We start from the raw sequence: 17,956 nt of genomic DNA, 5'->3' as shown, positions 1-17,956 counted from the left end.
ATATATATATATATACTAATTTATAAAATATATACACTTGTATACGTTAAAGATATAAGTCTATAGCAGATATAATATATACACATATATACGCACCATTCAATATATATGTACTACTTTAAATAAAGTATGTATATATATATATATATATATATACATACATACTTACATACTAATTTATAAAACATATACACATGTATACATTAAATATACACATCTATAGAAGATATATACACACCATTCAATATATATGTACTACTTTAAAATTAAATAAACTATATACTACAATATAGATGTATTACAATATATAGATAGTTTTATTATACTAATTTATAAAACATATACACATGTATACGTTAAATATATACGTGTATAGAAGATATATACACACCATTCAATATATATGTACTACTTTAAATAAAATATATACTATTCTACAATATGTATATATATATATATATAGTTATATGCTAATTTGTAAAACATAGACACTTGGATACATTAAATATATATGTTAAATATACATGTGTATAGAAGATATATACAATAATATACAAAACATATACTACTTAATATAATAAATTAATAATACTTGATAGTTAATTAATGAATGTTGAATTTTATTGATTGAAAAATGATCCAAAATTTATAATTTACATGAATAAAAAATCTACAAACTATGCATCATTTTTCCCAACTCATCCATGTTAATATTAACGGGAACTTGTATAGGATAGTCAAAGTCAATGGGGGCAAATCCATGTATTGGACTTGATTCTGCTGAGTTCTCCCACGAAGTCATAATTTCTTCAAGTTTCTGCTCGTCATTCGGCTCCGGTTCCATTCCTTGATTTGTTCTTTCTGCTCTAATCCAATCTCTGAGGCAAACTAGAACATTCATTGCATTGCTTCCCAATGAGTGACGGTTGTCTCCAAGTTGCTGTCGTCCCTGACTAAAGACGCTCTCTGATGCAACGGTTGACATTGGAACGTTCAAGATATCTCTAGCTAATCTTGAAAGCACAGGATATTGTGATTCATTATTCCTCCACCAATCCAACGTGTTGATCCGTCGTCTGCGATCCTCTGGCGGAGACCGAAGATAATACTTAAGCTCTTCCCGATAAGTTGATGTGTAAGATCCCTCTTCAACACTGTTCCAACAGGGTAAATCATAAAGGAATTAGGAAAACTACAATGTGCCGGCCTTTTAGAAAATGATGGCACCTCAGGAGGATGAGGAACGACAGTTGGACTGATTTGTGCCGATACAACTAAATCAACTAAATCAGCATAGTGGTTATATAATTTATCTATGTAAGCATTCGCATTAGACGTAGCCATCCACAAATCAGGTTGTACTTGTTCAGAATCATTGTTAGTATTTATTTCTAAGTTACGATAAATAAGAGTACTAAAGTGGCACATAGTATGGTATTTAATGCACAGATTTAGCATAGCACCAACCAAGAAAATAGAGAGAATTGGGAGAAAATATTTTTTAAATTTAGTAATCATGGCACCAACAACATTTTCATAACCTTCTTTATTTTTATATTCTTTGAGCAAACCAAAAATATTGGTTATATATCCCAAAATATTATAAACAGCAGGATAATCAGCACCGGAAAATTCAACCGTAGCTACATAAATTTTTTTCAAAAAATTAACAAGATCATTAATTACAACCCAATTAGAATCAAGTAGCATGCAATCGGCAGAATCAACAAATGAACCACAATGTTGGTTAAAAGCTAATGTAATAGGAACTCTATATTTATAACAAGTTTTTAAAAAATCATACGTAGAATTCCATCTAATATCAATTTCCTCAAGCATCAATATCGGTGCAAGTCTATTTTCTTCAAATTTAACTTTAAATTCTTTAATTCTCGATCTACGATTATTTCCTTCTATAAAACCAACAGCAAGATGAATTTTTTCAATATAAATCTCAAAAAACTCAAGACCATCTTTTACAATTAAATTATATATATGACATGCACACTTAATATGAAAAATTTTAGGTAACAACAGTGATAGCTTAGATTTCAACTTTGTTATAGCAGTCTTGTTGTTAGAAACGTTATCAAAAGCGATACATAAGATTTTATTTTCAATACCATAAAATGCTGCAAATTTATGTATCGAGTCAGTAATAAATTGTCCAGTATGTTTACGATCTTCATCATATAAAAAAGAAAGAATACGTTTTTGCATCACAAAATTACTATCCATCCAGTGACAAGTAACAGTTAAATAATCATTTTTATTTACAGCACGACCAAGATCAGAAGTTAGGGATATTCTACATTGAATATTTTTTAACAATGTAGATAAATAAAAACAATATTATGAATGAAGTCTAAAAATATCTGACCGACAAGTACTTCTAGAAATACCATTAAACATAGGATTATAAATTACTTGAATATAATGAATAAAAGCATCAGAAGAAGGAAAACTAAAAGGCAAACAACCTACAGCTACCATTTTTGCTATTTCTTCCCGGTCCCTCAATTTATTATACTTCTTCGTTAAGTGACCGGTTGTTGGGTCCATTCTAGTTTGTGTGGGCCCACCAACAGCCTCACCACCTTGTGCAATTTTTAACTCTCTTTTGTGGTCTTCAGCTAAATGTCTCATTAACGTACTCGTACCCCTTGCTTGCCTCCTCTTTTATGCTTATATATTTTTTGACAAATATTGCATTGTACCTCAGTATCTGATATACGTTCAAAAAATTTTCATGCAACACTAGTTTGTTTACAAGCTCTTGGGGCACGAGGAGGACGGGGAGGGAGATTAACCGATTCGGATCTAACGTTAGCATTTCCTACTTTGGGTGTCTCTCCAATATTTTTATCATCTTCATCTAAATCAACCACATCTACTTTATTTTCTTCTTCTATACCGTAATTTTCTTGAACTTCTAAATAATCCATATCGTGAGCACCTAAACTTATTTTTTCCTCAAAAGGTTGATTAAGTGGTACCTGAGGCGAAGGCACACGGGTATATCTAGTACTTGAAGTACCTCTACTGCTAGTAATTCGCTTTTTGCTACCACTACCACTTCCGGGACAAAATTTTTTGACACTTTTACCAAGGTTTCTTAATTTATCTATAGTATAAATCAAACTAAAAAATATTCAAAATAAATAAAAAGTAATAAAAATAAATATTCAACAATTAATACACTGATTGTAAATTAAAAGTAAGAGATGGAACGATAATACCAAATTTTGGAAGTATCCGAAGGTTGCGACTTTAGAAACTTCCACTCGTACTTAGTAATCGCAAAATTAAAAAAATTAAAGTGAGCACTTTAAAATTTAAATATATAGAATATTTGAGAATTGAGAAATGAGATTTGAGAGAGAATGAGATTTAAGAGGATGAAAAATTGTGTGGAAAATGATTTGAAAGTGTAGGGTATTTATAGATTTTTTTTTGGGATTTAAAAATAATTTAAAATAAAAAAAAACCTTTTTTTTTTTATATTTGGGCCAAAACTAGCCGTTATAGCCGTTGGGCCAACGGCTAGTTCGGCCTAATTTTCCAAAATCTTTAAAAAAAAAAAAAATTAAATGGGCTTATCCAGGCTGGGCCGAGCCGGTTAACCGGCGGGCCCTAACCAGGTTAAGTCCGGTCAGAGTTAACCGGGCCCAAATTCAAAACCCAATCGGACCGGGACCCGAGCCCTTAAAGCCCTTGGGCTTATTGAGCCGGGTCAAACCGGTCCGGTTTTCTTTAGTGGGACGGTTAAAACCGACCCGTTTGACACCCATACCTTAAAATGAAGGCAAACTAGCTATTTATAGGTCATGGGTCTTTATTACACAATGGACCCAAAAGTGACCCTAAAAGCTATTGGGTCCAAAAGTGACCCAAAGCCCAAAATAATGTCATGGGCGTCCATGCTCTCTCGATGCCCACTCTATCTTCCAAACACGTCGTGGCTCAATGCTCCCGTGGATGATATCATCAAATGTAGCTTCTCCCGCGCTCCAAGCTATAATCCACACACGTATTTGTTCCCCTAAAACAACTAAATCTTGGATCCATAGATGTGATCCTTGAAGCATCGATACAAAAGGAGTGAAACCCATTGATCTTGTATCATCCTCCCTTTCTTGAAGAGGATTCGTCCTCGAATCCAGCTCCTTTATCAACTTGTCTTTGCACTTTTCAAGTTTGGAATTCTTTTGTAAGAACTCCATTAGGCTTTCAAGCTCATTTTCATATGGCATTCTTCTTGCATCCTCCTTTGATATTATTTGTTCATGAACCTGCACAAATGAAGGAGTGATGCTAGGTAAAATGCTAGCATCTTGGTTAGCGAGGAACAAAGGTTCCATGTTAGAATTGGTCTTCTTAATTTGGATTTGGGTTGGATGAACAATGTCGTCGGGAACTTAATTTGTAGTGGGAACATGTTCTTGAAGTGGAATCGGATGTGGTCTTTGATAATGAGGTGTTTGTTGGTGGAATTGTGGTGGTTAGGGTATATTTGGTGGGGTTTGGGTAGTAAGACATGTCACCTTTTCCATGTTTCCTTCCAAACGTGACCCATCCTTCTTCCAACTGTTCAATTCTTGTCGCCAATCCATGAGAGCTTTCATTATCGCCTCTTTTGAGACAGGTTAGATCTCATCTCCCAAAGCCATGGTACCTATAAATTAGGCACTCAACACAACTTTTTCTTCAATTTTGAGGATCAAACACCACCTTTTGAAAAGAATTCAAGATGAAGGTTTGAATCTTCTCAAGAACACTCAAGAACTTCAAAAATCTCTAACTCTTGAACCGATGATCGAAATGCAATGAAATTTTGAACCAAGGCTATTTTCAACCTTCTAAACACATTTCAAACATCAATTTGTTCAATTTCTCAACCAAAAATTCTAGATATCGAACCCACCTCTCTTTCTTCAAGTTTAAGCCCACATCAAGAGTAGAACACTTAAATCAACTCCGATTTAGCTCAAATTCGAACCCTAGACTCCTATAGTGTTAGACAACAATAATATAACACTAAAAACACAAAAAAACAACAAAATCAAAGACTCAAATTTTGACCTAGGGTCAAAAACGGAAATAGTACTTTTTTTTTTAATTTTTAATTTTGACACTTTTTTTTTTTTTTGCAATTTTCAAGATAACAAACCCAAGATTGACTTCGTAGAAACGAAATCAAGATCGAATTTGATACCAAATGATACAAGATCGACAAGAAAGACACAAAAATATACATCAAAATAGTCAACAATTTGAAGAATCGAGGACCCCCTTTGATGACCTCTCTCGAATTCACAAGAAGAACAAGAAAGGAAATGACATCAAGAGTAAAACACACTAAAAACAATAACAACACTTGATGAACAAGATGCAATAACAACAACACACGGTTACAAGACAAGAACATAAATGGATTACATTAGATATAGACAAACGATTACAAGAAAGTAAAGATAGATAGATAGATAAATGAAGATGTAATATTAACAATCCAAAAGCTTATTCCACTTTTGGACCTTTAATATCACACACAACCTAAACCTATCTCTTACGTGACCTCAAGGGAACCGAAATACCCAAGCAATCTCCGTTTCTAAGCAAATAATCAACACAAGGATTCCACCTTGCCCAAGGATTCCACCTTGAAAGAGGCTCTCAAAAAAGGCTACAAATATGTCATCTAAAATCTTCCCTTAAAATGAAGGCAAACTAGCTATTTATAGGTCATGGGTGTTTATTACACAAGGACCCAAAAGTGACCCTAAAAGCTATTGGGCCCAAAAGTGATCCAAAGCCCAAAATAATGTCATGGAAGTCCATGCTCTCTCGAAGCCCACGCTATCTTCCAAACACGTCGTGGCTCAATGCTCCCGTGGATGACATCATCAAATGTAGCTTCTCCCATGCTCCAAGATATAATCCACACACGTATTTGTTCCCCTAAAACAACCAAATCTTGGATCCATAGATGTGATCCTTGAAGCATCGATCCCAAAGGAGTGGAGCCCATTGATCTTGTATCCATAGATGTGGGTCCTCGGTTCTTCAAATCATTGACTATTTTGGTGTATGTTTTTGTGTCTTTCTTGTATCATGGGCCCAGAGCAGACAATATCAATAGTGGGTTTGGGGAGTTATAGGGGTCTCTCCGGCCTTAATGGTTCGGGATGCCCGTCGTGGCCAGGGCCCCAACTAGGGTCGTGACAAAAACTTTGTCACATCCCAAAATCATTTCTAGACGTGACTGGCACCCGCTAACACCACCTGTCGAGAGAACCAGTCTTCCTTACACCTTACCATGTATAAATAAATAAAGAATAATAATCCAACAAAAATCTATTTAAATTATAAATTTAACAATCACTCTTGACTTATAATTCTCTATCTCTAATCCTACACTAAGACCATGGAGCATCTATATAGAGTTATATACGTTCAACTTTCGGGCATGCTAACCTTCAACTTTCGGGCATGCTAACCCAATGAAAGGAAATATAATCTAATTAGCTAAAGCTGAAACGAAAGTCCCCACGAATAATGTGAAGGCTCACCTTAGCATAGAATCCTTACGAAGAAACCGTCACTCACTAGTTTCACCTAGCACGGTAGTATCTGCTTACATATAAGTAAGGAGTGAGCTATATAAAAATATAACTTTAATATCCCTCACTCAGTAAGATCCTCGACCCGATACTTTAATATCCCTAGAACAAGTGTTAGAAAATACAACACACCATGATTACATAAATTATATACACAACATATATCTTACAATATAATGCTCAATAAGATCCAACAAGTATTTCAAAAGTCATTATATATCTCTCAACTCCATCCACTCTCACGGCTTGTCATAAACGACAGTGAAGGTGATCAGCCTAGCACCCCGACAAGGCCACAGAAGCATAAACAATGCCCACAAAGTATACTACGACAACATGTACAAGGCCCCTAACATATTACCGCAACATACACAATGCCTCTAACATGTTACGACAGTTATGTATGACCCTAGTAAATATATTACGACAATAAGTACAAGGCCCCTAACATATTATGGCAGCATAGGTATGCCCCTAACATATTACGGCAGCACATGTACGCTAGTAAATATGTCTAATATCCCAACATCACCTTACAACTCACAATTAAATGATTATCAATATACTTAACAAGATACATATTCGCGGTTGATCCAAGACCACCGATTCTACCAAGCACATGCTTGTCCCAATATATGGACTAGGTAGAAAAATACATATTTTTATAAAGCAGGTTTGAAAAGCAAGTACCAAAGCGTAAAGTCTTACTTACCTTGCTAATGACAAGTTTTCCAATCTTGCAACAGGTAGAACATCAACCAAACAACCTTGAATAGCTTTAATCTAGGCAAAAATATCAATTAACAATATCAATTATGTTAGTTGGGATTAGGTCTCAATTAGTGAAGCCACTATCAAAGTAATACTCCATTGAATTCCTCTTACTATTCCACTGAATTTCTCTTACTACACCACTAAAAAAGATCATGAATGTGTACAAAAGAATTGTTCACAGAGCATAGCTAAAAATAATTTTTATTGACTTATCATGGTGTCTATTTGTAATTTCCCCAATTTCCAACAAGAACAACAAAACCCAATTGCCTATTTATTCAATTAATAACATGGTACTAGTAATTAACAATTTAATACCCCAATCATTATTGTTATTAAATCATATGTCTTTTCACTATTGCATCATCATTGCTACTCCCACTTAAATAGACACACATAATAACTAAATCAATAAAGATTATGATCAAAAGTTATTTAAAGAAATTTTGATTTGTTAATCACTTTTCTAAAGAATTCACTAAAATTAATTTAAATTTTAAGATACTATATGTTAAGGAGTTAAAGTAATTCACAATACCTGAATGTGAAATTGGAGCGTTTCTGCTAGTTTGTATGGCTGCCTGTAGAAAAGAAACAAAACACTGCTTCTTTCAATAGAAAAATACAGCTAATAGAAATAATTGACCTAATATTCTACTCTTTTTGTAACTGAAACTTTGAAAAAATGAATAAGGAAGAGGATTTTGGCTTTTGACTTACTCACCTTAATGATATTAATTAATATTAATAATATAAACTAAATTACTCATTTACTCCTCATTAAAAATATGGGTTATTACAAAGACAAAGTGCTTGATTATGAGAAGCGGGATATTGGATAAGAACAACTAGGAGTATCCGTCTTTACTAACAACGTCAAGATTTGATTTTACGGTGCTTGTTGTGGAGAAAGAAAATCAATTTTCTCATAAATATTATATATGGAAAATATTCCATAGGAAATCAAGTTCTTTGTAATTTACAAAATTAGGAAATGGTCTCCCTTTTGAAAGTAGAAAAAACAAGCATCAGAAATGACATTTCTAATTGTTTCTTCCCAAGTACCCACCCCTTCCCTCATGACCCAACATCCATTTGCTCGAAGTAAACACCAGAAAATATGTAAAAAGTATTCCTTATTATCCAGGAAAATGCAACCCTAATCCCATATTGTTTTTGGGACTATATACTATGTAGAGCGACAATTGAAGAGTACTCAGAAGAAGTAAAGGAGCTAACCATGAAAGTTTTGAAAATGTTGGGTAAAGCTGTGGGGATTGAAGAAGAAGAAGTGAAGAGTCTTTTTGAAGAAGGAATGCAATCAATGAGGATGAATTACTATCCACCATGTCCACAACCAGAGCTTGTGATGGGCCTTTCCCCTCACTCTGATGCATCTGCTTTAACAATTCTTCTTCAAGTCAATGAAACTGAAGGTCTTCAAGTTAGGAAAGATGGAATTTGGATTCCCATTATACCTCTTCCTAATGCCTTCATAGTCAATATTGGAGATGTTTTTGAGGTACTTCCCTTACTCCCCAAGTCTTTCTATGAATTTCAAAAAAATCGTTTAGATATTTGTATGACCATCTACCATTTCAGTAAAAATTTGAAGTTAAATTGTTTTTAAACATATAAAGATGGATTCTTTTTTGGACAAACGTCTAAAAAGGAAATACCATCACATGAATTGGGATGGAGGAAGTAATAAATGAAATGAGACAATTTCCCCTGCTTACTACTCCCCCGTCCTATTTTACATGAAGATATTTAACTAAACATGAAATTTTAGAAAGAAAAAGAGTCTCTAGAACTTTGCAATCTTAAACAATATATTATCATGACGTATATGGTTATAAAATCATCTCATTAAGAGTAAAAGGAAACCTTTAATTTACAGTTTTTTTTTTGGACCAGATTTTCTCAAATGGAAGATACAGGAGCATAGAGCATAGATCAGTGGTGAGCTCAGAAAAAGAAAGGATTTCAGTAGCAACATTTCATGGTCCAAGATGGGATGGTGAATTAGGTCCAGCAAATAGCCTTGTTACCGCTAATGGTCAACCAGCATTCAAGAAAATCGGAGTCGATGAATTTTATGAAGGATATTTCAATCGTGAACTTGTCGGGAGAACATATGTGGACACCATGAGAATCACCAGTACTGAAGATGATCTAAAGAATGCTAGCTAGTAGTTGTATAAATGGTGCGTAAGTAAATCCTTTGATTGTGAAAGGATGAAAACAAAATTAATACCCCGCGATATGTGTTGGATATTATAAATATTATTATATCGGAACTGTATAACATTCGGAAATTTGCAATTTTAGTACATTGAAAGAAAGGAGGAAAAAATGGAGTTGCTTTGTGCTAAGAGTTACTAATGATAGGCGCTAAGACTTTCTGTTTGGCCAATCTATCAAAAACTCCTTATTTTAAGTAGTATTTTGTTAAAATTAACAGTTTCTGAAAGAAATACTTTTTGAGAAAAGTATGATGGCTGGCAGTCGAGATTTATGGTAGTAGTTGAGGAGAGTGATAGCTTATGGTGAAAAATTAATGATGATGGTTGGCAATATATAACGTGGTGAAGGTGGTTGGTGGTGATTATTGTGAATGGTGGCAAGTGGCAACTGACAACTAATTATAGTGATTGACAGTGATTATGATTGCGGTTGAGGATGTTGGTTATTGGCTGTGGGGCGTAGTTAATAATGGTGGTTGACAATGATGTAAGATAGTCGATAAGGATGGTCAAAGATAGTAATGGTGCGGAGATGGAAGTGATGAACTGTCATTTTTGTATTTAAAATTGATATTAAAACTTCGGTATTGATAATAGTAACAGTGAATGGATGGAGTTGTCCTGTTTAGCTGGACGAGCTACATGGTTGAATGGAACGATTTCATGCCCTGTGCTACTTAGAGAAGGTGCTCAATAACATCTACTTTAGGGAAATGTTGTAAATATTACCAACAAAATCAGCCCTCATTATTTGCTTTTAACACACATCAGTATAGCACAACACATCCTCAATAGCATTTCTTTAAATGAGACATGAAGTTGGATGAGAGGGTCTTCTAACAAAACAGGAAAACGTATCTGCCTCTAAATTTTCCTGGGAAAAACAAATGTAGCTTCTACTATTTATGGGTTTTTATGAGAAAGAGTGAAAAAATTTGAAGAAGGCACATACAACATTATGATCATCTCTATCGGTGTTGAAGACGTAGTATAATGGGGACAACACCTCATTCATGCTTTGCACATAACTAATTGCAGGATTTAATTTCGCAGACAAAAGAAGAATATTTTCTAATTGACTTCTGCAAAGAACATAAATTCAAAAAGAAAAAAGCGTAACGATGGAAGTCATCATAATTTGAAAAAGTAGTTATTGATGGTTGAAGAAATAGTAACATCAGGAGTTGAGGGATACAAGTAAAATGTTACCCTATTCTTCCTAGAGAGAGGTGAATCTCTGAGAACAACTCTAAATCTTGATGAGTTCGCAGCAAATCACGTTCTATCTGCTCCAAAATTTCTGTAAACCAGAAACACCGCCATTTATATTCATAAAAAAGGTTTACATGTGAGGTAAAAGGTTGCAAAAGAACTCATAGTGCAGTAGGTACATCCCTCAAAATATTGATGCCATATGCTAGTTTTACCTAAGCTCAATGGATGGTCCTCTTTAGAAATGTTATAGCGTTCAAGGGGCGCACTGAAATTCGCTGATAGTATCGTGTCCAAGGAATCTCATGCTTTTATCTTTTCTCCATGACAATTCTGACTGTCTAGATTAAAGAGTTTTACTTGATAAGCAGTCATGACGAACAACATAACAAATGGACCTGCTAAGACTAGTTTTGCAGCTTACAGGGTTTTGTAATATCGCCTCTTTGAGCTTAGCATCTTTTAATCGACTCTCAGTCAACTCCTTTTTCCGTAAGTCACGAGAAGTAGGTAATATCCCAATAATAGCTGAAATGTACAGTAACAACGAATCTTGTATGGTATCTGTGAACTATCTAGGTTCTTTCGGATGAAAAAATTATGTCAATTGGATTTAACATTATACTCTTCTACATTCAATACCTTTTGTTTCAGGTCATATTATTTGTTAACCGATAACACAAGTTGTGTCTTTTCTAGTTTAATCAATGCCATTCTTTTACCTCCTCTTCCACTCTCTGATGTACCATTGCTTACTACAGAATCTCAACAACCAAGAAAAAGAGATGTCTTTGAAAAAAAATTATTATATCCAAAGGGCGATATAGTAAAATCACCCCTCTATTTATGTTTCTTACGATATGTATCTAAGTCAAAAGTGAATACGTATTTATGTACGGAAGGAGTAAACGCTAAAGTTTTTGTCTTATGCTAGGTAAATTATTCTGTTATAATTTTCAGTACCTAATAAAACTATTTTTATCTTTATTATGGTTAAATATAACATATCAACTTTTAAAAAATATCTTTTTGATAAGATTTTTCATGGTTGAATTTGCACCAAATATTAACCCAAAACTTCTAGAGAAAATGACACAACGATATCTTTGGGTCATCAAGTTTACAAAATACATAGAATGTATAGGTAATTATACTTTACACTGAAATAGGAGAAAGATTACACTTAGAGCTTCTAAGAAAGCACAGATCGAGATATCGGCATTTTATTCACCATTTGCTTTGTACTTAGTTTTATTGCTTCATAGGAGGCCTGTCTTCTGTTTCCAAAAATAGGTGCTCTTTATTTGTATTCGTGTTTTGGTGGTTATGGTGATGGTTTACCATTGTTACCAATATATATTATACTAATATACATTACTATACACAACATATACATGCCATATACAACCAACTGAACATGTAGCATATACTCAACAATTTTTGATAAATTGGATACCCAAATGATATATATTGGTATTATCCCAATTTTTATGAGTTGAATGAATTGACTTGAACTAATAAATGGACAGATCAACTAGATCCAACTTAAACGAGTTGGAGCTAATTTTGCCACCACATTTAAATAATATGCTTGTGGTGAATGTCTACTTTTGTTTTTATGTCATCTTTGTTTGTCCTATTGTTGCCACCAATAGGAATGAGGCAAAGTACCATCAAGTTTTATGGACCTCCCAAGCAATATTCTGATTAGATCTTCCTAATATTCCATAGTTGAGCGAAGAACTCAAAGGAAAGCAACGTACAATATCAATAATTGTCATGGAAGTTAATTATAAGAATGTTCCTTCTGTTCAGGAAATGGCGAAGAAGAAACTTGTGACGATTCCATCGCGATATGTACGTGACGATCAGGACCATTCAGTGGCATCATCAAATAAAGAAGCTCCAGTCATTGATATGCAACGATTGATCAACTCTAACGACCATGACTCCATGAATATCGAGCTTCAGAAGTTGCACTTTGCAGCCAAAGAATGGGGTTTCTTTCAGGTACTAGCTTTGTCATATTTTATTTTGTTGCCTTGTCTGTCATGTGGGGGAGTTACAATTTTATCTACGGGTTCCAGAGATTCCAATAGCTTTGTGGTAGACCTTGTATTATTGTTAAAGATCTATTTAATATGTATAAACAATTTATTTAGTAAGTTATCTTTTTCCAAAATAGAAAACCTATAAGCTTAAAATTTTGATTCTGCTTCATTCCTGAGTGTTGGTTTCTCTCTAGTCCTCGTGATGTGTATTTGAATGGGCATCCCACATAGTCCAAAGACATTTGGTAAAAGGAGTTCAACGTTTGAATGATCACTCAACTTATAATAATTACCATTAAAGTCACTTATAGCATATATTAAGAAGCTCAATTAATTAAATTCTGCAGTTGATTAATCATGGAGTTAGTTCTTCAGTGGTGGAGAAAATGAAACATGAGAGTCAAGCATTCTTCGATCTGCCATTAGAAGAGAAGAACAAGTTTGAACGATCGCCAGGGGATACTGATGGATTTGGACAGCTCTTCGTTGTTTCTGATAAACAAAAGCTTGATTGGGCTGACATTTTTTACTTGAAGACCGCACCTCCATATCTGCGAATGCCTATATTTTTTAAGCTTCCCCTTTCACTTAGGTACGTTGTAACTGACGTCGTCTCTTCTATGCTGAACGCTAGAAAATAAATAAGAGGATCACTTAGATATTATCGGGGAAATCACACCCTGAATCCCATATTTACGAATGCTTAAATTTTCCAACCTCTCTATAACAATCCAAATTTCTCAATACAACAGTAATGTATATCATACTTAATGAATCCAAATTACAACTTAGAATTGAAATACCAAGATAATAGCACTGACGTTTGGTTGGGAAATTGTTATCCCGGGATAACTAATACCGGGATTAGTTATCCCGGAATTACCCGGGATAACTCCATGTATATTGTGGGATAAAAATGATGGGATAAGTTATCCCACCATGGATTACTCCCTCCAATCAAACAAGGGATTTAAGTGATCTTTTGTTTTATCCCGGAATAACTTATCCCTTGGATTACTTATACCTCAGAAGGATATGAGATACTAGAACATAGCAAGGTGATGAGAGGACAACCGACTAATCCAAAGCTTCAACATTACTGCATAAACCTATTGCTCCTCAAGGGTGCGATATTTATCAACCCGGATCGCACACATAACCACTTAATATTGTATTGCGCTATGTCTCTTGACCCATTATAACACTCTCCCTTACACTTAGGTATGTAATTAACTAGCACCGTTTCTTACCTACTAAACACTAGGAGCAAAAAGCAAGAGGATTACTTATTAATTATCCGGGAAAATGCACCCTCTTAATGCCATATTCTTTTTTTTTTTTTTTTTTTTATATATTTTGGACTCTATATTAAGTAGAGAGGCAATTGAAGAGTACGCGGAAGAAATAAAGGAGCTAACCATGAAGGTTTTGAAAATGTTGGGTAAAGCTGTGGGGATAAAAGCAGAAGAAGTAGACAACCTTTTCGATAAAGGAATGCAATCAATGAGGATGAATTACTATCCACCATGTCCACAACCAGAGCTTGTGATGGGCCTTTCCCCTCACTCTGATGCCTCAGCTTTAACAATTCTTCTTCAGGTCAATGATACTGAAGGTCTTCAAATTAGAAAAAATGGAATTTGGATTCCCATTGTACCCCTTCCTAATGCCTTCATAGTCAATATTGGAGATGCTTTCGAGGTATTTCCCTCGCTCTCTTCTCTTTATTCCTTTTCTTTCGTTTGTTTCATATTATATGATGATATTTAATGAGATACAAAATTAAAAAAAAAAGTTGAAAGTTGTAGCTTACAAGAAGCCGCTTAGATATTTGGGTGACTATGTATCATTTCGTGAAATGTTAAAGCTAAATTATTTTAAAATTTGTAAGGATGGATTTTTAAATTTTTGGAATAATTAAAAAGGAAATGCCAGCACATAAATTAGGACGGAGGAAATAATTGAGGTTAAAATTCAGTTTCCCTGCCAACTACTCCTCCATCCTATTTTACTTGAAGGTATTTGACTGAGCGCGAAATTTTTGGAAAGAAAAAGAATCTTTTGAACTTTGCAATACTTAAACAGTATGTGATGACATCTATGGTTACATATCATTTTTACAGATTTTTGTTTTTGTTGGACCAGATTTTCTCAAATGGAATTTACAGAAGCATAGAGCATAGATCAGTGGTTAGCTCTGAAAAAGAAAGGATATCAGTAGCAACATTTCAGAGTCCAAGACTGGATGGTGAATTAGGTCCAGCTAGTACCGTTGTTACTGCTGATAATCCACCAACATTCAGAAAAATCGGAGCCGCTGAATTTTATAGAGGATTTCTCACCCGGGAACTTGTTGGAAAATCATATGTGGACACCATGAGAATCACCACTACTGAAGATGTGTGAAAAAAATCTAAAGTGGATTTTTTGGAGGAATAAATATCATAATTTTTTAGTTAAATTTCTAGAATAGTCTAGTGAATTAATATCATAATTTTCTAGTAGAGTCTCTACAATACTCTAACATAGTATTTAGGATAATTATCTTAGAAAAATATCTAGATATTCTAGAGTATTGTAGAGGATAAAGTTTGTAGAATATTCTTATAAATATATCTAGAAGAATTCTAGAACCATCCATAGATTAGTATATATAGGAATGACATTGTACATTTGTAATCATCCAAAAAAGCAAATCCAATACAAAACATATTGTAATAGCTCAAACTTTTAACGAGGGATAAAAGGGTAATTTAACCATATATTTATTATTAATTAAGGGGGTTTAAAAAGAGTGGGCCTTACCCACCCCCTTATTTCAGTTTCCTATGTAAAAGAAGAAAAAACAGAAGAAGAGTATTTTAATAGGTAATTGGTCTCTTCACTATTGGGAGAAAAGAAAAAGTTGAGCGTATTGAGTTATTTTGGGTGGCTTACATATTGCGGTTGCTGTTGTTTGGAGTGATTTTAACCTTCAGGTAATGGTCTAACGAATTCATTATGGTGTTATACCCAGCTGTTATGTCGAATCTGTATTATAAAAGGTGATAATTTCCTTCTACTAATCGGTTGATCATTCAAAATTGAAGATGCCATGGATAATTATCTACTACTGAAGTGAGGGAATTATTTTGTTAATGTTGATTAGGTTCTGAGAAAAAAAACAGGAATAAAGAACGAAGCATGAATCAATATATATAACTGTGTGTAGTTATTGTGTCAACTTGCTATTGAATTGCAGTGATTAATTAATCACTATATTGATTAAGAGTTAATTTTTATTGGTCAATACTTTGGAATTGCTTGGCATGTTTGGGCCTCAAAAAGCTATGGCATTAATTAGTTGTTCACCTGCTGGACTTGTCAATTTTGTTGTTCGTTCTTTTTGTTTTGTTTAATGCTAAAACGATTAGTTCGTTTGTTTGGCTTTATGATGGGTCGTCATCAAGTGACCGGGATTGAATAAGGTGGATCTATGACTTGTTTTGGCAGCCTCCTTTATTAGATTATTTTTTTAATTTGTGGGTTAAGATGTGAGATATTACGAGTACTTATCTCTAAACTTAAAGGTTAGGGATGTTGAGACTCAATCCTGAATAAAATAATTGATATTATTATTTAATATTTTATTTAGATTGATCGTATTGGTCGTTGTTGGTTGATGTTCTACACATTGTAAAGTTGGGGAAGTTGTTATTAGCGAGGTAAGTGAGACTTTAAGTTTTGATGCTTGCTTTTCAAATTTGTTTTATAAAAATTATATTTTTCTGCCTAGTCCATGTGTTGGGACAAGCGTGAACTTGGTAGAATATGTCACCTTTGGCTAGCAGTGGATATTTATTTTGTGAAGTGTATTGAGATTCAGTTAGAGGTGAAATAGGAGGTGAGGTTGGGGCATTAAATATATTTTCTTCGCTACAGTTATGGTCTCTAGGGGCATACAAAGCTGTTGTAATATGTTAGGGGCATTACTTATGCTGCGGTGAACCTTTGCATTGTTCGTAGAGGTTGTCATCCAGCTTTAGTCATTTTTAGATGGTATTTCTTTTCGTTGGGTTTGTATGCCCGAACGCTCAACTCATGTAACTTTGTTTAGATGCTCCATGGTCTAAGGTGGGATTTGGGTTAGAGATTTGTTATCTAAACTACCGTTGTTTTCGTAAATCATTATGCGATATCTTGTTGGATAATTACCTTGCGATAATGGTTATTTCATCCATTTGGAGTTGCTTATGTTTTTATTTCAGCGTCTATAGACAGTGTGAATGTATGGGGAGTTGGTTTTCCCGAAAAGAATCATTAGCGGGAGCTAGTCACGCCCATGAGGATTTTGGGACGTGAAAAAGTTGGTATCAGAGTCCAGACTTTAGGTCCTGGGTCATGGAGTAGTCTTTAGTAGATTCTTGTTCATGGGTATGTAGGCGCCCATACTTATGAACTTAAGGCTACAGAACATTGAGAAAGTTTTCATTTTTTTTCATTCAGTGTTCGTGCGTTGAGTTGAATTTAGTCTAACCTTTAAATATTATTTCGCAGATGGTTAAGAGACGTCGTCCTTCCTCCGCTGGTCGATCTAATGCACCTGCTAGACATGGTGCTGGACATGATACTACTCGTGGTGATGGTTGAGTTGGGTCTTATCCTAACAGGCCTCGGACTAGGGTACAGACTAATCCTCAGTATGGAGTTAGGAGTGGGGGTCAGCCCCAAGTTGTGGCTCTTAAGCGAGTGCAGGACCAGGTTGATCATGATACTCCAGCGGCAACACCTGTTGCCGTACCTACCATTACATTGCCTGGAGATGTGGTGGTCAGAATGTTGAATGTACTGGAGGCATTGGTGTCTATTCAGGGTCGAACTCCAGCTCCTCAGGCTACTTCGCAAACTCAGGTACCACTTCAGTTGAATGTTGCAACCTCTCAGGCACCTTTACTAGTTGATCAATCGATTGCAGCTATAGGGAAACCCAAGGATCTTAAGCTACTAGAGTTTGATGCTACACCATCTTCTGTTGAGACACAAAAGTTTTTAGATTGATGCGAGAAAATAC

At 34.6% G+C, this 17,956-nt stretch overlaps 2 protein-coding genes across 3 annotated transcripts in view; both read left to right on the top strand.

Annotated features, from left to right (window-relative positions):
• LOC107859178 (protein SRG1) overlaps positions 1-9,766 on the top strand; it is a 16,519-nt gene extending 6,753 nt beyond the window's left edge. The window contains exons 3-4 of the mRNA XM_016704095.2: positions 8,595-8,919; positions 9,315-9,766. Of these exons, the coding sequence (XP_016559581.1) occupies positions 8,595-8,919; positions 9,315-9,590 (601 nt within the window). The 3' untranslated portion in view covers positions 9,591-9,766. The remainder of the gene's footprint in view (positions 1-8,594; positions 8,920-9,314) is intronic.
• Positions 9,767-12,009: 2,243 nt separating this feature from the next.
• LOC107861152 (protein SRG1-like) lies at positions 12,010-15,619 on the top strand. Of its 2 annotated transcripts, XM_047406783.1 has the most exons (5): positions 12,010-12,148; positions 12,671-12,865; positions 13,254-13,498; positions 14,283-14,607; positions 15,052-15,552. In XM_047406783.1, exons 2-5 carry the CDS (start codon positions 12,674-12,676, stop codon positions 15,310-15,312), a joined length of 1,023 nt encoding a protein of 340 aa, XP_047262739.1. In that variant the 5' UTR covers positions 12,010-12,148; positions 12,671-12,673; the 3' UTR covers positions 15,313-15,552. The 2 variants fall into 2 exon arrangements, with proteins under 2 accessions (XP_047262739.1, XP_016562009.1); XM_016706523.2 differs by lacking the exon at positions 12,010-12,148 and having other exon boundaries at positions 12,269-12,865; positions 15,052-15,619.
• The last annotated feature ends 2,337 nt before the right edge of the window (positions 15,620-17,956 follow it).

The sequence above is a fragment of the Capsicum annuum genome, chromosome 2, assembly GCF_002878395.1.
Source record: "Capsicum annuum cultivar UCD-10X-F1 chromosome 2, UCD10Xv1.1, whole genome shotgun sequence".
NCBI classification, from domain to species: Eukaryota; Viridiplantae; Streptophyta; class Magnoliopsida; order Solanales; family Solanaceae; genus Capsicum; species Capsicum annuum.
The sequence above is the reverse complement of the archived record's forward strand: the minus strand, read 5'-3'. Positions and strand labels throughout refer to the sequence as shown.